The 24917-nt window shown below is 57.6% G+C and overlaps 1 protein-coding gene across 11 annotated transcripts in view; it reads right to left on the reverse strand.

Annotated features, from left to right (window-relative positions):
• Positions 1-210: 210 nt before the first annotated feature.
• The window catches only part of SBF1 (SET binding factor 1), a 50629-nt gene continuing 25922 nt past the window's right edge, over positions 211-24917 (reverse strand). The window contains exons 6-44 of one of the 11 annotated variants that reach the window (XM_032446858.1): positions 24762-24785; positions 24147-24252; positions 23269-23401; positions 22629-22737; positions 21374-21487; positions 20314-20391; positions 19864-19977; positions 19101-19229; positions 18058-18156; positions 17338-17542; positions 16918-17027; positions 16409-16558; positions 16230-16298; positions 15452-15610; positions 15047-15306; positions 14608-14780; positions 14357-14430; positions 14077-14272; positions 13000-13127; positions 12348-12523; positions 11726-11803; positions 9904-10043; positions 9437-9644; positions 8250-8446; positions 8024-8161; positions 7198-7290; positions 6831-6908; positions 6208-6392; positions 5748-5924; positions 4725-4826; positions 4037-4222; positions 3826-3952; positions 3593-3723; positions 2929-3162; positions 2219-2329; positions 1925-2136; positions 1700-1787; positions 1481-1612; positions 211-1398 (exon numbers count right to left, since the gene is read on the reverse strand). In XM_032446858.1, coding sequence (XP_032302749.1) covers positions 1300-1398; positions 1481-1612; positions 1700-1787; positions 1925-2136; positions 2219-2329; positions 2929-3162; positions 3593-3723; positions 3826-3952; positions 4037-4222; positions 4725-4826; positions 5748-5924; positions 6208-6392; positions 6831-6908; positions 7198-7290; positions 8024-8161; positions 8250-8446; positions 9437-9644; positions 9904-10043; positions 11726-11803; positions 12348-12523; positions 13000-13127; positions 14077-14272; positions 14357-14430; positions 14608-14780; positions 15047-15306; positions 15452-15610; positions 16230-16298; positions 16409-16558; positions 16918-17027; positions 17338-17542; positions 18058-18156; positions 19101-19229; positions 19864-19977; positions 20314-20391; positions 21374-21487; positions 22629-22737; positions 23269-23401; positions 24147-24252; positions 24762-24785 — 5322 coding nt within the window. In that variant the 3' untranslated portion in view covers positions 211-1299. Of the gene's footprint in view, positions 1399-1480; positions 1613-1699; positions 1788-1924; positions 2137-2218; positions 2330-2928; positions 3163-3592; positions 3724-3825; positions 3953-4036; positions 4223-4724; positions 4827-5747; positions 5925-6207; positions 6393-6830; positions 6909-7197; positions 7291-8023; positions 8162-8249; positions 8447-9436; positions 9645-9903; positions 10044-11725; positions 11804-12347; positions 12524-12999; positions 13128-14076; positions 14273-14356; positions 14431-14607; positions 14781-15046; positions 15307-15451; positions 15611-16229; positions 16299-16408; positions 16559-16917; positions 17031-17337; positions 17543-18057; positions 18157-19100; positions 19230-19863; positions 19978-20313; positions 20392-21373; positions 21488-22628; positions 22738-23268; positions 23402-24146; positions 24253-24761; positions 24786-24917 lie in introns of all 11 variants that reach the window. The other 10 variants (XM_015851835.2, XM_015851911.1, XM_015851994.1 and 7 more) reach the window with 10 other exon arrangements.

The following is a 24917-nucleotide window of genomic DNA, read 5'->3' on the forward strand; positions in this document are numbered from 1 at the left end:
TCAAGGCAGAGCCCCATGCAGTGATGGGGGGGGGTCAATGCGGCTCCTTCACGCCCTGCGATCCGTGGGGTGGGCTGTTGTTTTTTATTAAACTCCGTTAGTCTCCTCGTTTTATATATAGATCTATATATATATATATATATAGAATAACCCTTTTATTCCCCCCACCCACCCCCCCGTTCTAGGCACAATACAATACAAGGACTCTGGTCAGGTTTGACACAATGTACAGAAAAAAAAAAAACTTTCCATCATCTACAACTGCTCCAGGACGTTACAAAATAGGGAAAATAGGGAAAATAATAGGGAAAATAGGGACCTGCGTGTGACACCAGCGACCCGGCATGGCCACGGGGGGCAATAAAACAATGGGGGGTGATGGGGGGGCGTGAGGGGGGTGATGGGGGGACCAAAGTTTGGAGGGGGGGGGGGGTTAAGACTGTACAAAGAGCTGAAATAAAACATTAAAAACAAGGGGGGTCAGGGGGCTGGCAGAGCTGATGGGGGGGTGAGGGGGGGGGCAGGATGAGCTGAGACGACCCCCACCCTTCCCCCATCCTACCCTCCATGCTGACGCCGTGCAGGATCTGTACCGAGTCCCCCCCGCCGCACTGACGCTGGGACAGCAATAAGGGGGGGGGGGGCAGCGGGAGGCACAAAGGGGGGTTTGAGACCACCACCACCACCACGCCTTCTCAGACCCCCCCAGTCCCATGGCTCAGCCCGGCAGCGCTGCAGGGCCGTGAGCTGAGCGCAGCCCCGAGGGGGGGTCAGGGTGGGGATGAAGCCCACGGTGCTGCCCCCCAGCTCCTGCTTTAAGGGGGGGGGAGCAGCAGGGATTGCGCAGCAGGGATTGCGCAGCAGGGATTGCGCAGCGCCCACCGGCACAGCCCGCTCAGCCTTCGCGTCATCGCCCCGCACCGCTGCAGCGTGAGACCCCCCATGGGCTCAGCGTGAGACCCCCCACCCCATAAAGAGACCAGAGTGGGGGGGGGGCTGGAGCCGCAGTCCCCGCAGCGGCACTCGGTCCAACGCCGCCATCGCTGCTGCTACAGTGGAGGCTGATGGAGGATGGGGGGAACCACGGGGGGCTCAGCTGGGCCACCCCAACACGCTTCACCTGCACGCAGCCCCGCGGGGCACAGCGCCGTCCCACCCGCTGCCAAGGTTTGTCCGTATCCACTCGCAGCCCCGGTTCGGTTCCGTTCGGTTCTGTTTGGTTCGGTTCCATTCGGTTCCGTTCTGCCGGTGGAGCTGCGTTCAGTCGCGCGGTGGGATCGGGGCTCCCTGAGCCGCCCTTCAGGCGTCCGATAAGCAGCTCTGGATGCGGTCGATCCACTGCTGCGCCAGCTGCACGTCCTGGGCGCAGAAGTTGTAAACGCGTTTCGTCGTCTTCAGCTGCGGGGGAGGAGAAACAGGAGGTGAGAAAAGAGCAGAGGGGGCTGCACAGCCCCGACCCCCCCCATAGGGCCGCACTCACGTCGAAGAACGCTTTCTCATCCACCGTCTTGGGGGCTCCCATGGTGGGGGTTCCGGGCGTGATGGATTCCACCTCGGCCAGATCGATGACCCCTTTGCACTCCGTGTCCATCCGGCTGTCGTAGTACCGCAGCTGGGGGGGAGACCCAAGTGCTCTCAGTACCCAGGGGCAGACCTAACCCCCCCCCCCTCACCCCATCCCTGCCCAGTCGCTGTGTACCTGGTGCTTGGTTTTATCCAGCACGAACCAGCGCGGCTTCCAGGGCTTCATGAAGGCTCCTTTCTTGTACAGTGACCCCTCGTAGGACCTGTGGGGCCAGGCAGCGCCTCAGCACCATCAGCATCACCCCAACACCACCATGTGCCAACCTCCCCAAGAAGGGTCCCACCCCCCCTCAATCCCCCTCAATCCCCCCTCAATCCCCCCTCAGTCCCCCCTTCCTGCCTGTTCTCGCTCTCGGACATCTGGAACTGGCTGTACAAGGTGCTGGTGCTCCGGCGGCCGCCCTGCTTCCCGCTGGATGGGGTGGACGTGCTGCTGGTGTCGCTGTCCAGGCTGAGGTTGAGGGTGGACCCCACTCCGCTCTCCTGCAGGTAGACCCCCAGCGAGCGGCGGTGGTGAGAGAGCCCCGAGGACATCAACAAGGAGCTGGGGGTCTGCGGGCACACAGAGCACACAGTGAGCACAAGGGGGCTGAAGGAAGAGCCGACCCCTCCGTCAGCCCCACCGCAGCCCTACCCGGCTGCCCTCCTGCCGAGCCTCGGTGCGTTGGGAGGCTTTGATCTTGTCCCACGTGTCCTTCCAGCGCTCCGGGACCTGCCCCAGCTCCATCTCCAAGTTGTGAAGGTCCTGCAAGGGGAGAGGGAAGGCATCAGAACAGGCTGTCCCCATCCCAGGGGGCACAACTGACTGCAGACATGTCCACGGGGCACTGCACAACCCAGGGGTCATCACAGAGCCCAGAATGGTTGCACCATCGAATCACAGAATGAAATCGAAGCACAGAATGGTTGGGTTGGAAGGGTCCTTAAAGATCACAGAACCACAGCATGGCTTGGGTTGGGTTGGAAGGGACCTTACAGAGCACAGAGCCATAGAACGTGGGGTTGGAAGGGACTTTACAGAGCAGAGCAATAGAACGTTGGGTTGGAAGGGTCCTTACAGATCACAGAGCCATAGAACGTGGGGTTGGAAGTGTCCTTACAGATCAAAGTTCCATAGAATGTTGGGTTGGAAGGGTCCTTACAGAGCACAGAGCAGTAGAATGTTGGGTTGGAAGGGTCCTTACAGATCACAGAGCAATAGTACGTTGGGTTGGAAGGGTCCTTACAGAGCACAGAGCCATAGAACCTCCAAACAATTTGGGTTGGAAGGGACCCCAAAGCCCCCCAAGTCCCCACTATTGCCATGGGCTGGCTGCCCCCCACAGCCCATCAGGCCCAGCTCACCTCCAGCAGCTTGGAGATGGCGTCGGGCTCCATGCGGCTGCGGTTGTCATAGCAGGGCCAGATGATTTTGCGCTTGGTCTGCGGCGCGCCAGTGTCCTGCCTGTCTGCCTCCTCCATGTGCTCGGGCTGCCCCTGCACCAGCTCCCAGTCGTAGGAGGGACCCTCCGAGAGCGTCTCCTCCGTGTAATAGTCCCACACCTTCAGGTTGGAAATGTTGCTGTACGGCCGCAGCACCTGGGGGTGGAGGGGACACACAGCCTGATCAGCGATGGTTGGCTCTCCCATTGCTGGTGTTCTCAGCTTGGTGTTGGAATCCAATCCCTTCCCCAGCAGTTGATGCTTTCTGGTTGGTACGGAGGGGATGTGAGGCTGTGGGCTGTCAGCAGAGGGCAATGCTGGACCAGAGCAGCCAGAGCTGCTGCCAGCACGGAGCCTGGAGGTAATGACGGCTCTGAGCTGCTCAGCCCTGGCCCATGCTCACCTCACCTCCCTGCTGGGGCCACATGCCGAGCCCTCTATCCATGGAAGGATGGTTCCAAATGATGTTGATATGGGGCCTCTATCCAGACCCCACAGCTCCAGCACAGGGTCTGCCCTGCCCAAAGCTCCTAGTGATGCCCTGATGTGCCCTGAGCCCCCCAGCCAGGCCAGGCAAAGCTCTCACCTCCCCGTCCTCGGGGGCGTACATGTAGTTGAAGAAGACAGGAGCTTTCTTGTTCAGCCGGTCGATGTAATCCCAGATGGACTTGTAGACCTGCTGGCATTTGCGTTCACCCTTCTCCTCGTACAGGAGGCCTGGGGGGTGAAGGGTGGGGAGGGGGGAAGGAGGGGAGGGAGGGCATTATGTGGGGCAGGACACCAGGATGGCACCCCACGCACCCCACACGCTGCCCTCACCCAGCTCGATGCGCTCGTAGTCAGAGTCCAGCAGGAAGGTCCGGAACCGATTGGAGATGTAGTGGTAGCTGAGGAACTTCAGGTAGTACAGACTGAACTCAAACTCCATGGGGAACTGCAGGTGGATCTGCAAGGAGCAGCGAGGCTGAGATCACGGCACTGCTACGGTGCTGGAGCTCGGGCAGAGATGGGAGAGGAGCGAGGAGCTCACCTGGTGCACACAGTCTAGGAACTGCAGGAAGATGGGAGCGAAGCCACTGCTCTGTCCAGCCAAGGTCTGCGCCCCACGGTGGCTGAAGCGGTGCCCGAAGGACAACCACTCCTTCTCCACCAACAGGCGGAAGCCCTCCAGCGTCCGGTAGTAGGGGTCTGACAGGAGCTGCACCAAGGAGACCACCTGCAGGGACATGGGGGCTTGAGATCATAGAACCAAAGAATGGTTTGGGATGGAAGGGTCCTTACAGAACACAGGGCAATAGAATGGTTGGGTTGGAAGGGGCTTTAGGGATCATAGAGCCATGGAATCCCGGAACAGCTGGGTTGAAAAGGACTTTAGGGATCATAGAGCCATGGAATCCCAGCATTGTTGGGTTGGAAGGGACCTTACGGATCATAGAGCCATAGAATCCCAGAATGGCTGGGTTAGAAGGGACTTCAGGCATCATAGAGCCATGGAAGGGACCCCCCCTAGCCCCACCCCTGCCATGGACTGGGTGCTCCCCTTCAGCTTAGGTTGCCCAAAGCCCCATCCAGGGCCTTGGGCACCCATAGCTCTAGGCAGCAGTGCCATGGCCACACCGTCCTCATGGTGATGAATTCCCTCTAAAATCTGACCTGATTTTCCCCTCTTTTCACTTAAGATGGACATCCATAGCACCCGGTGGCTGCAGGGCTCCTACCTGTGTGGTGATGTCCCAGCCGTCCTCCAGGCTGACAAGCACAGAGGAACCCGTGTCCAGGAGCTCCACCACCAACACTGAAATCTGCAGGATCTTATGGATCTGCCAACAAGAGAACCAGGAGCTCTTCAGGAGCAGGAAACTGCTGGATGCGAGGCAAAGGAGCCCCTTCTATTGGAAACAGCTGAGCCAAACGATGCAGAGCACAAAGGCAGGACACAGCTATGGGCACACATGTTCCCTCTGCAGCCATAGGGGCCCAGCCCCACAGCTCTGAAGCTGAGCAGAGTTCTGAAGCACCTGCTGGTGCATGTACTTGCTGGGCCAGTTCATCCTTGTTCCTCTTAGTGGCCTTGTTTGCTTTGTGTCCTTCCTACCCTGTGCCGAGTGATGCCACAGGGAACACAGAGACCCTGCTTGCAGCCTTTGGTTCACAGGATCATGGAATGGTTGGGTTGGAAAGGTCCTTAAAGGTCACAGAGCCACATAAGCATAAGATAACTTGTGTTAGAAAGGACCTTATACATAAGAGCCACAGAATGGCTGGGTTGGAAGGGTCCTTGAAAGTCACAGAGCCATAGAAGCATAAGATGAGTTGTGTTAGAAAGGACCTTATACATAAGAGCCATAGAATGGTTGGGTTGGAAGGGTCCTTAAATGTCAACGATCCATAGAATCGTCAGGTTGGAAGGGTCCTTAAAGGTCATAGAGTCATGGAATGGGTTGGGTTGGAAGGGTCCTTAAAGGTCATAGACCTGTGGAATAGTTGGGTTGGAAGGGCCCTTTAAAGGCCAAAGACTCATAGTTGGGTTGGAAGGGACCTTAAAGGTTAAAGACCCATAGAATGGTTGGGTTGGAAAGGTCCTTAAAGTCCCATAGAACGGTTGGGTTGGAAGGGTCCTTAAAGATCACAGAACCACAGAATGGTTAGGTTGGAAGGGAGACCAAAAGCCTTCAGCCCTGCAGCAGCCAACTGACCCCAGGCACAGACTGGGATCTCCACAGCCCCCGGGAGCCACTGACCTGTGAGAGCCACTCGGACTCCTCCAGGGAGCGCAGGTAGGCGACGCTGGGGTCGGTGGAGGGGCAGCCGGGCACGCAGGCCTTCATCAGCTTCTTGAAGCTGGCCTTCACCTGCCGCACGTCAAACACCTCGATGGGCACCACCTCCCAGTGCTGCAGCGGGTCTGGCTTCACCCCCTGAGGGCACAGAGCACCATAGAACCGTTAAGAAGACCTCAGAACCCACAGAAGACCTCTAAGACCACCAGTCCAACCCCAACCCACCCCCACCATGTCCAATGGCCATGTCCCCAAGTGCCGGATCCCCACCACCCAGTGACGGGGATCCCCACTGCCCTGGGCAGCCTGTGATAGTTCCCTATCTCTAAGCTGACCCTCCCCAGCTCACTGTGAGCCCATCCCCTCATCCCTGGGAGCAGAGGCTGATCCTCCCCCACCACAACCTCCTTTCAGATGGTACCTTCAGTTGTGACTTGTCCCCGATGATGTAGAGCGAGGCGCGGTGCTGACGTAGGAAGCTGGCCTCGGCGGGCGCCCCGTTGTGCTGGGCACCCAGCAGGTCCTTCCCAGCCAGCCGTGAGCCGATCTCCACATTCAAGGCATAGCTGCTCATGCGCCCGCTGGCCCGGATGCTGCCCCATTTACCTGCAGGAAACCTGCTGTCAACGTGGGGTCCCCGTGCACGAAGGATTCGGGGCCGCCCAGCTTGGGCGAGCAGCTCTCCGTGGAAGGTGATGGCCAAACAACACTCCAACCACACGCCAGCACCCACGGAATGCATGCGAGGTTTGGTGCAGGTTTGCTTTTGCTCCTCTCTCTGCTGGGTGCTGCCCTGTGCGGGGAGAGCCCCGTGCTCACGCCATGCCCTGCAGCCAAGCCAACCCCTCTCCTCCACCACCACCGCTATGAGCGCCAGCAGAAATGTGCAGAGCCCAAAGCAAACCTGCAGGGAGCTGTGGTGCAGAACTTACCGCGCTCGGGGTGGTGCAGTTACGGTGTTACTGGGTGTTAGTGGTGTGTGGGGGGGTGGGGGTCAGTCGGTGGGTTAGCGCCCGGCGGGGTTAGCGCCCGGCGGGACCCTACCTCGGGGCGACTCACGGCCCTTCGGAGACACACACTTGGGGGTGGACAGGGTGATGACCCTGGCTCTGTGACCCAGCCCTGGGGGCACAGGATGAAAGCGGCCTCAGAGAGGGTGGAGAGGAGAGGGACCAACGCTCCCTCGCTGGGTGGGCATGGGTGGAAGGGAAGGGGGTGGTGAGATGGAGACGGGCATGGGATGGAGATGGCACATAGGAACGGGACAAAGATGGCACATGGGGGGCTGCAGACGGTCCCTCCCGCCCGCCCTGCATCTGCCCCATAACCCCGGAGCTCTGGGGGAGGACAGGGGGGAGCTTCTACTCTACAGCTGCTGCCCAGGAGGCAGCGCTCGCCCGCACGTCCTCACCTCCACGGCTAATAGTCCCGGGCCCTTCGTCCTTCCCTCCCATCACCTGCTTCATGAGCGATCCCAGCTTAGGCTGCCTCTTGTCGGAGAAATCTGCAGCACCAACAGAAGGTCAGCACCCAGCACCATGCTGCGGGACCCTCCTTGCTGTGCTTCCCCTCCGTTCAGAGGGAAAAGGGCATAGAAAGAACCCCAGAGGCAAGCGGGAAAGTGAGGGGCTGTATCGGGGGCCACCAAGCAGGAGCCACAGCACAACAGCACCCAGAGACCACAGCACCAGCAGCTCTGCCCCAGCAGCTCTACGCCAGCACTGTGCATCTACTTTGGACCAGGGGCACCACCTGGAGCTCCTCCAAACCCCAGCATCATCCCTCCGTGACCACGATTCCCTTTCTTCCTGCAGCAGGGAGCCCCTTGCTGGCTGCTACAACGATCCCTTTGGCCTCAGTGCAGCAATGACGGGTTGGGATGGCAGGGACAGACAATGGATGACAATGGAGCGTGGCCAGAGCCGCTCAAACAGCAAGAGACACACACTTACCACAGCATCCTGTGCCAGACCCCATGCTGCTGTTTGGGTGCAAGAGTTTGGCTTCGGGGTCTGCCCCATCCCAGCCCACCCCCCTGGATCAGGATTCAACCTGGAGCTCCCATATGTAGAACCAATGGGTTCCCCAAACCCCATCCCCACCTCCGGCCTTGGGGAGGTGCTCCACAGAGCTGCTCCCATGGACATGGCACCCAGCAGCTCCGGCTCTGGGACACGCCAGACCCTGGGGGTCCCTGGGCAGGAGCCTCCCGCAGCCCCCAAGCCAACCCCGCTCACCTGCACTGCTCATGTGAGCGGAGGTGAAGCCGCTGAGCGTGTTGCGCCCACCAGCGTCAGCGTAGTGGGGCATGGAGTTGATGACAGCCTGCAGGTATTTCTCCTGCTCCAAACTGGTGGAGTCCGTCTGCGAGGGGCCTGGGGGAGAGCAGGCAGCGTCACCGCACTGACAGGGCAGCAGGAAGGGATGGGGCACAGCTCCGGGATGGGGTGAGGGGATGGGTACCTGCAGTGGGAGCATTCTGAGACTTGAAGAGGCCCACGACGCCCTTCCCGTGCAGCCCCCCCGAGCGCAGCAGCACGGCTTTGGTGCGGGAGTTGCGCCAGCAAACCACGGGGAAGCGGTTCTGGCGGTAACAGCGGGAGATGCGCTGGATGGTGTTGTCCTGGATGCTCTGCGGCACGATCAGCAGCCCGGGGTAACTGCAGGAGATAGAGCTGAGCTGCAGGCCGCAGTGCTGAGCACAACTGTGCCCTCACCAGGGCAGAGCAGAGGGCAGGAGAACCTCCCCACCCTGCTGGCCACGCTCTGCAGTGCACTCTGGGGTCCCATTGGCTCATGGTCAATGTGTGGTCAACTGTTGGTCAACTGTTGGCCACCAGGACACCCAAATCCTCCATAGAGCTCCTTCCAAGCAGCTGTTTGCAATTCATTCTAGGGTCCTATTGGCCTTCTTGCCCACTAGGGCACGCTGCTGGCTCATAGTTGACATGTGCTCAGTTATGCTCAACCACTGGTCAACTGCTGCCTACCAGGACACCCAAGTCCTCCACAGAGCTCCTTCCAAGCAGCTCTTTACATCTCACTCCATGGTCCTATTGGCCTTCTTGGCCACCAGCTCACACAGCCAGCTCTTGGTCAATGTTTGGTCAACTATTGGTCAACCACTGATCAACCACTGGTCAACTATTGGTCAACCATTGATCAACCACTGGTCAACTATTGGTCAACCATTGATCAACCACTGGTCAACTAGACTATCAACAGTCAATATTGGTCAACCACTGATCAACCACTTGGTCACAACTATTGGTCAACCATTGATCAACCATTGGTCAACTATAGGTCAACCACTGATCAACCACTGGTCAACTATTGATCAACCATTGGTCAACTATTGGTCAACCATTGATCAACCAACTGGTCAGACTATTGGTCAACCATTGATCAACCAGCTGCGCTCACTATTGGTTCAACCATTGAATCAACCACTGGTCAAACTATGTCAACCAGTTAGATCAACCACACTTGGGTCAACTAGGTTGCTGCAACCATTGATCCAACCACTGGTCAACTACTGGTCGCAACTGTTGGTCAACCCCTGGTCAACTATTGGTCAACTATTGGTCAACCAGGACTCTGCTGGCCACCTTGGCCACCAGCACACCCTCCTGTCTCCTGGTCGGGCTCACCTCCGACAAATGGCGTACATGCGGTTGACCGTGGAGATGCGGAAGGGTTCGTTCTTGGAACGCGTGAGGCTGCTGCTGAGCGTGCCCAGCCCCAGGCGCTGGTAGTCGCGGCAGCAGGCGCGCTCCACCAGGTGGTTGATGGTCATCTTCTCCGAGGGTCTGATGGTTGTGGTGGGGGTCAAAGTGCTCCTGTCCATCTCCTCGGACACTGCAGAGACAACGGGGGTCTAGGTCAGCCCTGGCATAGATGATCGTAGAACGGTTTGAGTTGAAAGGGACCTTTAAAAGCCACCTGCTCCAACATCAACGGCCTCGTACAACTCCAGGCAGGTGACATCAGGCACCCCCTTCTTCGTCCACTGTGGACGCTCAGCACAGGGATGCTCCCATTCCTGCTCCCTCTATGAGTTCTCCCCCAGCCTCATAGCACCCACCCATCCGCTCCCTCCCTGCAGGGTGCTCCCAACCTGAGATCTCATCCTCGTTGTCCTCTGGGAAGTGCTGGCTGCTGCGCTGCTCCCAGGCGGGCGGTGTGTATTTCTTGCGGGTCACGTATTGGCGGCCGATGGTTTTCTTGGCATTTTTCACCAGGTTTTTGGAGAGCGTCCTGGAACAGGAGAAGAGGCTGAGGATGGCTGATACCCGCCTGTGGCTGCAGCCCAGCAATGCGGCAGGTCCTGGTGGTTAGAGAAACCCCCGCGGTGACACCCAGAGCAAAGCAGAGACGGGAGCACCCCGACCACCACCTGCAGCCTCAGTCAGTGCCACCAGGGGGGGAAATGTCACCTGCAGGTCCTGGCACCAAGGGGATGTGCTTCAAGGGGCTCTGAACCCCAGATAAAGATGACAGAGCGTAGGGGCAGCCAGTCTGGGCTGGGCCCACCACAGCCTCCCATGGAACCAGCAGCATCCTGGGCTACAACACCTGCACCTCCACATCTGAGCTCTCACCCCTATCTGATGCTGCCCCAGAGAATCACACAACCACACCATGGTTTGTGTTGGAAGGGACCTTAAAGATCGTACAGTCCAGCCCACATGTCACTAGACCAGGTAGCCTGAAGTCCCATCCAACCCAACACCAATACTTCCAACAATGGGTATCCCCTTCCAGCCCAACTCTTAACACTTCCAACCAAGTCCAACACTCCCAACAATGGGGTATCCCCTTCCAACCCAACTTCTAACATCTCCAACCCAACTCCAACACTTCCAACAATGGGGTATCCCCTTCCAACACAACTCAAACATTTCCAGTGAAGAAGGACTCCCTTCCAATCCAACTCCTAACACTGCCAACCAAGTCTGGCACTTCCAACAATGGGGTATCTCCATCCAACCCAACTCAAACACTTTCAGTGAAGAAGATTCCCCTTCCAGTCCAACTCCTAACACTGACAACCAAGTCCGGCACTTCCAACAATGGGGTATCTCCATCCAACCCAACTCAAATACTTCTTCCAGTGAAGAAGTATCCCCTTCCAATCCAACTCCTAACACTTCCAACCCACCTCCAACACTTCCAACGATGAAGTATCCCCTTCCAACCCAACCCAAACACTTCCAACGATGAAGTATCCCCTTCCAGCCCAATCCCAACATTTCCCCAGTTGGGGTCAGAACAGAGCTCCTGAATACATCCCCCTGAAGGTAAGAATGGTCTGAGTGCATGCAGGGCCTCAGGCACACTGTCATCACCTCAGGGAGCTCTGAGAGGAACAAGTGAAGGAGAAGCAGGAAATCAACTGGGGAATGGCTGCCTCCAGCCCAGGGTAACAGCTGAGCTGATGCTCAGCTCTCCAGGAATTCACCTCACTTCTTTGCTTTGCAAAGCAGACCATGAGGAATCCACCTGCTCCCCAAACTTATCAAAGGAAAGCCTTGGGACTGAGAAGTAACACTGTCCTAAGGACAATTTGCCACGTACAGATGCAAGTTTCAAATAGGAGTGCTTTGTAACCAGAGGAACAAGACCTGCAGCCAGTGTGGGGCACAGATGGAAGTAGACCTATGGGGTGGTGATGGAGCTGATATCAAGATCTAGGGCTGTGCCCAAGCCAGGAGTTGGGCCCACAGCTCTGGTGGTCTCTAGAGGTTAGTGGGAAGAAGCACAGCTCCCTGAGCACGTCCTGGGGCATGAGGAGCCTGGAGAAAGGCAATCCCAGCGTGACCGACCCGCAGCCCAGGCATCATGCAGAGCAGGTGAGAAGAAACCCCAGGAGCAGTGAAGGCTGCAGCCTGAGCCAATGCCACCTCGCAAGCTCGCACCCAGAGGTGAAGGCATCTTACGTGGTCGAATGGCCAAGGTGCCCGAGGGACATGACCCCCACTGTCAGGCCCTGGAACATATCGGTCACCTGCTGGGAGCTGAGTCACAAACACACAGAGAGAAGCTCAGACTGCGGGCACAGCAAGCATCAACAGCACCCAGAGCCCAGCGCCACAGCAGAGCTTCCCCTGGCCACCGAGCGTGGGAGCTGACCCCATGGCAGCACAGCACAGAGCTCCTCCACGGCCCTGCAGTGCTCCCCATCCTCTGGCAGAGCAGGGACTGCGCTCCTGTGCCTGCTGGGACATCTCTCCCTCCTTCTGCTTCAGCCTGGATAGCTGTGCAGGGAGAGCTGCTGAATGCACAGCATGCTTCCCAGGCCTGAACGCTGCTCCCCTCCATGGGAAAACCCAAAGGTGAGCAGAGACCCCATGTGAGCTCTGGGACCCCTCACACCTGCTCAGAAGCCCATGTCTGGTGCTTCCCTGCTGGAGGAAGGAGAAGAGAACCCCAGAAGCACCCACAAGGGCTGAGCATGTCCTGTGAGCTACTTTCCCTGCTCTGCTGCATGCATAATGGGAGAATGGTTGGACTAGATGATCCTGTAGGTCCTTTCCAACCCCGTGATTCTATGATTCATACCTGAGTGAGGGGTTCTTCTCCTTGGCCTTGGGCTGCATGGCTTGCTTGGGAGACTGGCCCACGGTGAAGGCAAAGGTGCCGTGCACATGCTGGGGGTAACGCAGCTTGTGCAGATGCTTCCTGAAGACCTCGGCGCTGTCTGAAGCCACCTCCTCATCGAAGGCAATCTTCAGCAGCTGTGGGGACGAGCAAAGAGCAGGCTTGAGAGAAAGCAGAGAGCATCCTCCTCCTGTTCTTCCCACTGGGAACAGCTCAGATTCTGGCCAGAAGTGAAGGCCACAGGCAGGGGGGCTGCCCCAGGAGCACACTGTGCTCTTGCTGTGCACTCAGCACTCACATGCTGTTCCATGGTGTTCCCAGAGTACAACTCCAACCAACAGCCCCCAGGTAACCAGCAAGATGCTGCTCCTACTAGAGGACTGCAGCTGGTCCTGCATGAGATCTTATCCCTTCTCTGCAAGGGGCCCTCAGGTTCCACCACCTGCCTTGGAGGCTGCCTACAGTCCCTGCCCACAAAACAACCCCCAACCACCCCAGCCAAGGCAGTGAGAGACCTGCCCTAAGGGATGGTGGCAGCAATGGCCACGTACCTGCTGGGTCCCACCACCAATGTACTCTCCAAGAGCAGATCCACAGCCCCAGATGATCTCACCTGGAATGTGCATGAGCGCAGCTGAAGGCCCTCCTGGATGAATTGATCCACCTGGGCCTGGATGTTGATCTTCTTCTCTTTGGTCAGCGAGGAGATGGGGAAGGATCGGATCACCACCTGCTCCCCCACTGGATAGAAGAATAGGGACAGGTTAGCCACATCCTACCGGCACTCTGAGACACCCCCACCAGACAGTCCCATAGGATGAGAGGGCCAGAATCAGGTTAGAGGCACTGCAGCCAGGCCACAGAAACCTGGAGATGTTACCTATGACAGGCATGATGAAAATATAATCTACAAAGAATAACAGAATGGCTTAGGTTGAAGGAGGTCTTAAAGATCACAGAATCACAGAACTGCTTGGCTTGAAAGGGACCTTATAAATCATTAGAGCCATTGAATGATAGAATGGCTTGTGTTGGAAGGGACCTTATAGATCAGAGAGCCATAGAGCAGTTGGGTTGGGTTGGGCTGTGTTGGGTTGTGTTGGGTTGGAAGAGACCTTGAAGATCACAGAATGACAAAATGATTGGGCTGGATGGGTCCTTATTGATGACAGAGCCATGGAGTGGTTGGGTTGAAAGGGACCTTACAGATCACAGAACCACACAACAGTTGGGTTGGGTTGGGCTGGGTTGGGTTGTAAGAGTCCTTGAAGATCACAGAATGACAAAATGATTGGGCTGGATGGGTCCTTATAGATGACAGAGCCATGGAGTGGTTTGATTAGAAGGGATCTTATAGATCACAACACCACAGAACGGTTGGAATGGGTTGGGTTGGAAGAGTCCTTGAAGATTATAGAATGACAGAATGGTTGGGCTGGATGGGCTCTCATAGACAACAGAGCCATAGAGTGGTTGGGTTGGAAGGGATCTTCCAGATCACAAAACCACAGGGTGGTTGGGTTGGAAGGAACCCCAAAGCCCTGGTCGGTGCTGTGGTCTCACACCCTCAGAGGTGACTCCTGCAGCAAGTTGAGCTGCAGCCACTTCTCCAGGACAGATTCTGCCCACCTCCTCCCCAGACACCACCAGCCTATGCAGACAGAGCATATGGAGCACACATGATCCTTACCCAGGGGGTCTGTGGGAGTTCCTTTGAAGATGATGCGGTACGTGGTGAGGAAGATGGCTCCTTCCGCAGGGAGAAGAGGTGGACCACCAATATTCCCCCCGGCGGCCTCCTCCCGTCCGTCAGGCATGAGGTACACACGCAGCCCCTCCATCACACATTCCTCACCCACCAACAGGTTGGGGCGCAGCAGTTTTGGCTACAGAGGTGTAAAATGAGGAGTTTAGGCTTCTGAAGACTGAATGAACAGCACCAGAACATTCCCCCAACGTCAGGTCGGTACCTTCTGGATGGGAGGAAGCCTCTTGCTCTCCCTGTGCACAGCATCCAGTGTCTCTATGTGCATCTGCACGATATCTGTGGACCAAAACGCAGTCAGAGACCATGAGCTGTCCCACAAACAACCCAGGCTCCACCTCTTGGCATCCCCATTGCTTCTTCTAGAGCCCCTCCTGTACAGCCCCCACAGCTGATTGGGACCCCTGGTGGAACCACAAGGCTGCCCACCCCCAGCACCTCTGCAGGGCCCTTTACCAGGGATCATGACGTGCAGCCCCTTCAGGTGCTCGTTGGTGACGCCGCTCTCTGTGCAGACTTTGTCCACGAAGCGGTTGATGAACCGCACCACGTAGTTGGCCACGTCTGAGCTCTCAGCATCCTCAAACCCACTCTCTGTGTCGTAGCTCTCGGCCACGCTGCCGGCGATGCTGCCGTGCAGGAGAGAGCAGTTAGCTCAGAGTGCTCCTCTCCACTGCCATAACTCAGAGCAGGAGGGCCCTGACCGTGCAGGAGAGCCCAGGGGAGATCCCTCTCTTGAGATGAACCCAGTCCCAAAGGAGCTGCCACTCCTGCCCTGGGCAGTGCAGCTTTCACCAATCCCAAATCAAAGCCAAATAATCTGGATGCTCCAAGGAACCCCAAGTCCCCACATTGGGCTGCTCCGCTCCCCCCGCAGCCCTCCATCCCTCCTGACCTGTTGGTGACAAAGCTGTTGCTGACGCTCTCCACGTCTCCCAGCCCGGAGCTGCGCAGCAGGCGGTTCTTGCTGGTGTCCAGAGGCAGCAGCAGGTAACTCATGCGGTTGGCGTAGTGGATGGCCTGGCTGAAAACTGTGCTCTCCTCCTTTTGGATCAGCTCTTGCTGCTTCTCTCGGCTCATGGTGGGCCACAGCCTCAGCTGCTCTGATGCTATCTCCAGGGCAGACCTGGCTTCCTGGGGCTCCTCCGTGCTCTCCTGAAGGAATTAAAAGGAACATCAGAGGTCTGCATGGACAGGAGAACTGCCAGACTTCACAGGGATCTCCCAGCACCAGGATGGACATAAGGGCAGAGCTGCCCTTGTGAAGCTGCTCTGCAGGAACCCAGCTGCCCCCACTCACCTCATCTGCATGGTTCTCCTCACTGCTGTCCAGATACAAGGCTCGGATGTGGTTCTGCACATCACTGTAGAACATAGCTTCCCAGAACTGGATGTTGGTCCACACCACGTGCTCCTGCACGCAGCTGTAGGCAAACTGCGTGATGCCTGAGCTCAGTTTCTGAGGAAGCAGAAGACAGATAGAAGGGTTTTATCTGAACGCAGCTCTTGTGCCAGCCTCTCCAGGTCATCCTTGCTCTCTCCTGCTGCTGGGAAAGGCAGCGTGCCCTTGGGCACCAGCACCACAGCTCCTCCAAGCAGCCCTAGCAAACACCTCTCAGGTTTGCTCAGCACCTACCCCGGGCCCAGCAGAGCCTCATGCTGCAGTTGCTTTTTGGGAAGCAGAACCTTATCAAGCATTGCAGTGTTCTGCTCAGGGCTGTGGTGGAGCCCCCATCCCCGCAGACATTTAAGGGCCGTGCAGATGCAGCACTAAGGGACCTGGTTTTGTGATGGGACTTGGTAGCTCAGCTTGGTGGCTGGATTTGATAATATGGAAGGGTTTTTCTAACCTAGATAACTGTGATCTCAGCCCAGCCTGGTGGATATATGAGAGCACCCCCAGTTCTAAGCAGCCTCAGCTCAGCCAAGCTTATGCATGGCTGGAAGCTACTGAGCAGGGTAACAAGCTCCAAGAAGCACTGAGGGGACAATCTGCCCCTAACCCAGTCCCCACAGCCTCCAAGGAGCTCTGAGGCTGTGAGGGCCTCACCAGACACCGTGACACTGCTGGTACTCACTCGGCAGAAAGCAGTGACCAGTGGTAGGAGCGCGGCTGCAATCCCATGCTCATCCATGGCCGTGCAGTCCTGGGGAAAAGAGCAGAGCTTACAGGAGGATCCACCTCAGGATGCCCAGGTCTGCTCCCACCCCCACCCCACACTGTCCCCCACATTGGGGTGATGCTCTCCTTCCCTACCTGCAAGCAGCAGTTCATCATACGGACGATGAAGTCGAACTGTTGGTGGTCCAGCACGGCGCGGTTCTGCTGCACGTGCAGGTTCAGCTCCTGGGTCAGGCAGTGCCGGGCAGCTCGGCCTTTCATGGCACGCAGCACAGCAGGGAATAACTGCAGGGAAAGATGGAGATCGTATGAGCTCCTAAAGACACGGTCAGTCCCAAGGACAGGTGCAGGAAGGGCACCCCACCCTGGCTATGTTGGTTGACACCGTGCTGTCATACATGGATCAAAAGCAACGTGGCCCACAGCATCTGGGCAACTCCAGGCTCAGCCACCTCCACAGGACAGACCCTGCAGTGGGGTGAGCAGCCAGGAGCTCAGGGACACAAGGAGGAATAATGCCCAGAGGACACGTGGGCATGGGAACAGAGCTGCATGGCAGATGTAGGCAAGGAATGCCACGGAGGAGAAGCAGAGAACCCTCACCACCAGCCTGTGGCTGTCTGCTCCTCAAGAGCCCTCCTCACCTTTTTGGCTTCTAACATCTTGTTCTCAAAGACGTAGGAGATGCAGTTCCGAACCACCTCCAGGCGGCGGGCACTGTTGGCCAAGGCATTGCCATTACGCTCCAGGATGGCTGCTGGAGAGAGAAACGATGTGGATCAGGCAGGGTGGGGGTCTCAGCCCAAGGGGTGGAAGAACGGGTGCCCCAGTGCTCTACACAGGCAGTGCTGTGGGAGAACACCAAAGGAACTTCAGCTGTCCTCTCATGCTGGCTGATGGAGCTGAAGGGCTTCTGAGCAGCCAGAAAGGGAGAGGTTAATGGGGACAGACTGAGCCCAGCAGAGATGGTGGGGCCTGGAGCACCTCCTGATGGGAACAGGCTGAGAGCCCCAGGGCTGTGCACGTGGAGGAGATAAAGCTGAGGTGGGTATGAGAATACATACCAATGGGGGGGCCTGAGGGCACCATGCACTTCTTCTCTGCTTTCACAGCTGGAGGGGCTGTCTGCAGCTTGGCTGTGGCCTGGTCGATGATCCACTGCACTGTGCCCTCATCCAAACGGGGAAAGGGTTTCTGGTGCAAGCGCAGATGGCAGCCTTCTGTGGGCTTCTGCACCTTGTGCATGGTCACGGCGGGGTATGGGTTCTCCTGGCACAGCAAAGACAGTTTCTTTTCAGCCACAAGGAAGTCATGCATCATCCTGCAGGCTCACAGGGGCAGCTCTCAGCAGCCTGTGCTCCTCTCCTCCCCCCAGGACCTCACAGTGCTGAGGGCAGGCTGTCAGCTCACTGTGCCATCACACTCTGCTCTCAGGAGCCACAGGGACAGCAAGCTGAGCACAGGGCAAAGAGCAAAAAGCCCTCAGGAGCTCAGAGCTGGGATGGCCAAGGGCACTCAGGGCCAGACAACATGGAGAGCAGCTGCTCCAGGACAAGGGAAATGAAGTGCCTGATGCCCAGACCACCAAAAACAGGAACATCTCCACTCAGGAAGCGAGGGAGAGGCTGAGGCCAGGCAGACACCCCAGGGCCCAGCAGCAGTTTCCATTACTGTTTCCAGCACCGTGTTACTGTAACATGAGTGGAGGAAGGACAGATGGATGTGGGCCCTCAGCCAGGTTCTCCCAGCCCTCCCATCAGAGCAGGTTCCCCTCCTGCACTCACATTTTTGTATAGTTTCTCTGCCAGCTCCTTGATGTGCCGCAATATTTTCTGCTTGTTCCCCTCTTCTGCACGCATGCGCTTCACTTCATAAGCAACAAGCTGGAAGAAGAGATGGGTGAGAGGAGCAGCTGCTTGTTGGGCAGGATCCAGCATCCTATGATTCCCTGGCTCCATCCCCAGCAGCATCCATCCCCCATCCCCAGTAGCCTCCATCCCCTATCCCCAGCAGCCTCCATCCCCCATCCTCAGCAGCCTCCATCCCCNCCCAGCAGCCTCCATCCTCCATCCTCAGCAGCCTCCATCCCCAGCAGCCTCCATCCCCAGCAGCCTCCATCCTCCATCCTCAGCAGCCTCCATCCACCATCCTCAGCAGCCTCCATCCCCAGCAGCCTCCATCCTCCATCCTCAGCAGCCTCCATCCTCCATCCCCAGCAGCCTCCATCCTCAGCAGCCTTCGTCCTCCATCCCCAGAAGCCTCCATCCCCAGCAGCCTCCATCCTCTATCCCCAGCAGCCTCAATCCTCAGCAGCCTTCATCCTCCATCCCCAGCAGCCTCCATCCCCAGCAGCCTCCATCCTCTATCCCCAGCAGCCTCCATCCTCAGCAGCCTCCATCCCCCATCCCCTGCAACCTCCATCCTCCATCCTCAGCAGCCTCCATCCCCCATACCCAGCAACCTCCATCCCCAGCAGCATCCATCCCCCATCCTCACCATCCTCCATCCCCAGCAGCCTCCATCCCCAGCAGCCTCCATCCCCAGCAGCCTCCATCCCCCATCCCCAGCAGCCTCCATCCCCCATCCCCAGCAGCCTCCATCCCCCATCCTCAGCAGCCTCCATCCCCCATCCCCAGAAGCCCCCATCTTCCATCCCCAGCAGCCTCCATCCCCAGCAGCCTCCATCCTCCATCCCCAGCAGCCTCCATCCTCCATCCCCAGCAGCATTCATCCCCCATCCCCAGCATCCCCCAACCCCAGCAGCCTCCATCTCCCCTAACCAGCAGCCCCCATTCCCAGCAGCCCCCATCCCCAGAGGAGCACTCACCTCATCAAACAGGTCAATGGAGCGATACGGGGCCCCCCGCTCTGTCACAAAGCCAGCAAAGGCCATGCCTTCCAGCACCTTGGTGAGAAAGTCATCCTCCGTCAGCCCCCTCTGGCCCAGGAAGGCTGCCTGCAAGAGGGAACCATGGTGCCATCAGTGTTGCATAGGCGGCACGATGCAGGACAGGAGCTGATGCCATGGCCACACTGAGCTCACATCCCTCTGCTCCCATTGCCTTCTGCTGTGTTAGGTCTCCTCCACATAACCCCAACACCTCCCATGTTTTCCTCCTCTCCTGCCTTGGCTTTTCTAACAGCCCCGACGTGCTGCTGTTTCCTCTCCCTGGATCTTGCTTCCTGTCCTCAGGCATTAAGAAAAGCCTTGGAGGCACACAGCCCCAGCTGCACTGCACATAAACAGGGAAATGGCATCTGACCCACAGGACCACTCAAGGACAAACAAGGGATGCAGGTGGACCTGGCAGTGGTGCAGAAATCACCTGCTGGAAGCACAGGACTTTACTTCCAGACACAGCTATATTTATGCGACCCTTTCCACACATTCTCCCACCCTGACCTCAATACAACCCACTTTAAAGTGTCATCCCATGGCCATGCAGAGCAGTGAGAAGAGCTGTTCTGCAGCGTGGCCACGAGGCCTTGGAGCAGAGAAGCCACAGGAGTGTGGCCTTGCTCCATGCTGGCCACCTCCCAACACCAATGCTGGGAGCAGGGCCAGGCCCATGCCTACATCCAGGCCATACCTTGTGGAAGCGGATGACGGGCTCAGGATGGATGCGGATGATGTGCAGACACCAACGATAGCCCTGCAGCAGCTGTGCAAACAAGCGGAGGAAGACAGCCCGGATCTCCTTGTCCTGTGCAAAGGGATGGACAGGGCAGTCAGGAGGACAAAGGGCTCATGGGCAAAAGGGATCGCAATCACGTGTCAGGATCAGCCTCTGCTGAACAGGGCAGGAAACCCAGGGACCTTCCATAGAACAGAAGAGGTAGGAGACAGATCTCTGGCATCCTTGTGATTGCATGTATGCAGGAAGGAGCTCTTGTAGCCCTGCAAGGAGCTCTTGAAGCCTTGCGGCCACTTGTGGAGCTCCCATCCCAGAGCAGGCTGCTGGCTGCCCAGTAGGGATGGCAGCCTCATGCTTGGGCTCTCTGCTCCCCGAGTCTCTGTGTGTCCCCCTCATTTCACCCACCTGCATTTTGAGAGACGAAGCAGAAATCGTAGAAGGGGGAAATGCCAAATCTGCCACCTCCAGCTCCGGGTCCAAGACCTGCAGAAAGGCACAAGGTACATTAGGACCCTGGGGATCTGTACTCACAGCTGGGAAACACGAAGCTGCATTCCCCAGAAGCTGAGCAGGACCCACAGGTGAGTTCTGAGGGGCCCAGGGACAGACTTGCAGCAAGTGGTAGCTATGGGAAAGGCTTCTGCCATGCCAGGGGCTGCCCATGGCCAGGCACAGTGTGCTGAGGCCCTGACGCAGCCTGCCAGCATGGATACCCCATCCCTGGAGGTGTGTGAGGCCATGGACGGGGCCCTGAGCAGCCTGAATTGGAGGGGAGCACCCAGCCCATGGCAGGACTGGGTCTGGGGGTCTTTGCAGTCCCTTCCCTCACTACCATTCTACAATTGTATGATTCTGATTCTCTCCAGCTGCTGTTTGGCTGCACAGTCCGAGCACTCGCTCTGCAGGGCCAGCAGGCTGGGAATGCTCTCACAGCCAGCAAAGCAGCTTCAGGGCTGCAGCTTTTTCCTGCCCGAGGGCTGGAATCCAGCCACCTGATTCCCAGAAACCTTTGGCAGATGAACCCCACAGCACAGCTGTGCACCAGGGCCAACAGGATGACCATGAGCCAGCACTGTTCCCTGGTGGCCAGGAAAGCCAATGGCACTGTGGTCGACCAACAGTTGGCCAATGGTTGACCAAAACCTGACCAGGAGCCTGCAGTGTGCCTTGGTGGCCAAGAAAGCCAATGGGACCCTGGAATGCATTACAAAGAGATGCTTTAAAAGAGCTTCATGGAGGACTTGGGTGCCCTGATGGCTGACAGTTGACCAATGGTTGACCACACGTTGACCATGAGCCAGCAGTGTGCCTTGGTGGCCAAGAAGGTCAATGAGACCCCAAAGTGCATTGCATAGAGCATGGCCAACAGGGCAGGGAGCTCCTCCCTTCTGCTCTGCCTATGCCCAGTGCTGAGCTTCCCAGTTCAACACAGGAACTACTGGGAGAGCCCAGCTGTGACACTTACCATGGAGAGGGCTTCACGGGTCTGCTGCAGGAGAGGCTCAGGGAGCAGGGAGATGTGCACACACTCAGGGACGTTCACTGTGCCCCCATCCAGGTCTGCAATAACGACATCCAGCTGGAAGGGGTGAGACAGGAGTGAGACGAGACCAAGACATGGCCTACCACCCCCAATGGCTGGCAATGGTGAGCTAACAGGGATATAACCCAGACAAGGAGAGGGGATGTGAGGAGCACCAATCTGTCTCCTCTCTGCCCACTGCAAGCTCAAGCATTCCACCCCCATTCTCAGCAGCAATTTTATCTGATCTATTAAACACTCAAACACTTGTGATACATGAACTGTAAGGGGTTCCCATCACTGCCTGCAGTGGAGACCACAAGCTGGGTGAGCTCTCATAGAGAACACACTGACTCCTGCTTCACCAGAAGGGCACTGTTCAGTTTGCTCAGAAGGTTGCACAAAAGCTTGTTTCACTTGAGATCAGGCTCATTATGCTTTCATGTCATTCAGTTTCTACACTCAAGTCTGTCAGGCTGAAGTGCCAGCGCAGCCTCTTGGACCAAAGCTGCCAGCTGAGCTTCAAAATCAAATCCTCAGTTAACCCAGCTGCTGCAGCATGGAATGGAGACCTGACCCAGGCAGAGCAGCCCCAGCCAACCTGGAGCACAGCCCGAGCTGGCAGCCAGCACAACACCATGAGCATGAGCTGAGTGCTCAGCTGCTGCCTGAATCAGTGCTTGGGATGTGGCTGCTCACAGCAGGACAAGCTGGGGGCTGAGTTGCTGCAAAGGAGCTTTGCAGGGAAAGACCTGGGGGTCCTGGTGGACCATGAGTCAGCAGTGTGCTCTGGTGGTCCAGAAGGTTAATGGGACCCTCAGCTGCACTGCACAGAGCATGGCCAACAGGGCAGGGAGGTGCTCCTGCCGTCTGCTCTGTAATGGGGAGGGCACAGCTGCAGCACTGTGCTCAATGAGGGGCTGCCCAGCTCCAGATAGACTGGGAACTGCTGGAGAGAGCCCAGCTGAGGGTGCAGAGATGGTGGGGGTCTGGAGCACTGCCTGATAGGGACAGGCTGAGAGCCTTGGGGCTGTGAATATGGAAGAGAGAAGGCTGAAGGGTGTCTGAGCTGTGCAGGTGGGTATCTGAAGGGTTGGGGTCAGGAAGAGGGGGCCGGTGCACAGGTCTCTTCCCACCCCCATGGCTGTGAGTTCATTGATCCCACTGCTTCCCTTGCTGCCAGCTCATGGGGTCTCACCAGCTCCTGTGTCTCCGACTGGAAGATGGAGTGGACTCCGATAATGAAGGGTGTCGGGGTGCTCAGTACCTCCAGGAGCTGTGCAGGCAGGATGGGTACGTAGGTAAAACTGCAACAAGAGATGAACATTGCTGCAGCAAACTGAGCCCTGCCAGATTCCCTGCCCTCCTAGGGGAGCACAGCCCAGCACTGTGCCCACAGCACCCTCCCAAACAGCAGCACCCTTCCGACCAAACCATTTCATGGTTCTGTGATCTATAAGGTCCCTTCCAACCCAACCATCCCTGTGGTTCTGTGATCTATAAGGTCCCTTCCAACCCAACCATTCCATGGTTCCATGGTTCTGTGATCTTTAAGGTCCCTTCCAACCCAACCATTCCTGTGGTTCTGTGATCTATAAGGTTCATTCCAACACAACCACTCTATGGCTCAATGATTCTGCACACAGAAAGGTCTCCAGGGAAGGAGCTCAGAGAGCAGCCACACAAAGTCCTTTACAGTTCCCACACTGCTGCAATTGCCCTGCACCAGCAATGTGTACAGCACAGACAATTACTACCCAGGTAATTAGGGAGAAAGGGGTGGTAGACAACCCAGGTAGTGCCCCAGCTCAGTCTGGGGCTTGAAGCTCTTCTCTCACCTGTACTTAAGGGGGAACATAAGTGCAAGGAGAGCCCGGCAGGCATCGGTGAGCCGCTGGTAGCTGCTGGAGAGAAACAGGATCTTGTGCTCAGTGAGTGCAGCGCAGAAGAGATACAGCACGTTGGTGATGCCTGGGGAGAAGGGAGAGAGCAGCGCTCAGAAAGAGGATTCCCCTCCTGTGCTCCAGGACAGATCCTCACACCCTGCTCCTCATGTCCACAGTCTGCACAGCAGAGGTGCTGACACCCTCCAGAGGGGCACATAGAGCCCCATCCCTTGGAAAGGCACTTGGAGACCTCACTGCAGCCTTCAGTGCCTGAAGGAGTTGACACAGAGGAGGAGGGCAGCTCTGGACACAGACAGTGATGGGACAAGGGGGAATGGTTTTAAAATGGAAGAGGGGAAAAATGGGGTCAGATGTGGAGGAAATCCTTCACTCAAAGGGGATGAAGGGTGTCCCTTCTTGGAGGTGCCTGAGGCTGTGGATGGGGCCCTGGGCAGCCTGAGCTGGGGGGCAGCCAGCCCATGGCAGGGGTGGGGCTGAGGGGTCCCTTCCAACCCAACCATTCCATGGTTCTATGATCTTTAAGGTCCCTTCCAACCCAACTACTCTATAGCTCTGTTATGTATAAGGTTCCTTCCAACCCCACCATTCAGTGTCTCAGTGATCCCTTCCATCCCAAACCATGCTGTGATTCAGTGATTCCACAACCTCTGCCCCTGCCCACCGCTGGCCCACAGCTGCCCCATGCAGGAGGGCAGAGCCAGGGCAGCTCTCTCCAATGTTGTGCAATTGGAGCTGAGTCCTGAGCTGACAGCCCTGGGCTGCTTTGGGCACTGGACCCACTGGGAAGGAGGCACAGGGAGAAGTCTCACCGAGCTGCCGGAAGAGCAGAGCCACACTGCAGCTGCTGACGGGAAGAGAGTCATTGATGGGTGTCTGGATCACCTGCCTGTCCCCTGCGCCCAGTGAGATCGTCCGCTGCAAGAAAAAGCAGGAGGTGATGGGGTGACACTCAGCAAAGGGCCAGCACAAGGACACAGGACCACAGTGCCCAAGAAGCAGCTCCATGTCCCCCAGGACAGGGCTGGGGCACAGCGGGCACAGCCTCATCTCTTCTTCTCCTGGGCAGTTATTCTCCACATTGCAGCACTGGGATGCCTGCAGGTCCCCGGCCTCTCTCCAGAGACATGAGGGCAGCACTGGCTCTATGAGAGCTTCTCCAGGGCTGTGCTGCTCTGCAGTAGGTTTGGCCACGTGCCCCATCTCCCTGCTCAGCCCTGTGGGCCCAGGGGGCTGCATCCAATAAAGGCTTCTGGCTGGGCAGAGCCAGCACCCTGAGCAGCAAGTCGGGCCTTCTAACCATGGGGAAGCAATGGAATGGGGCAGGAACCAGCCCCGTGGATGTGGCAGCACCAGAGCTGCTTGCACGAGGAGGAAGACGGGGGGCTAATGAGGACACAGACCCCAGAAAGAAAAGGTGTGCGTACCACTGCTTCGTCGTCCGCGTCAGGCTGAGATAGAGACAGACAAAGATAGCACAGTCGGTTAGAAAGGCACAAACACAGCCGGACGATGGGGGGGGACAAAGGCACAAAGCAGGGAGCAGAGCTCTCAGAGGAGGAGAGGTGCACACAGACAAAGCA

This window comes from Coturnix japonica, chromosome 1 (assembly GCF_001577835.2).
Source record: "Coturnix japonica isolate 7356 chromosome 1, Coturnix japonica 2.1, whole genome shotgun sequence".
Classification (NCBI taxonomy): domain Eukaryota; kingdom Metazoa; phylum Chordata; class Aves; order Galliformes; family Phasianidae; genus Coturnix; species Coturnix japonica.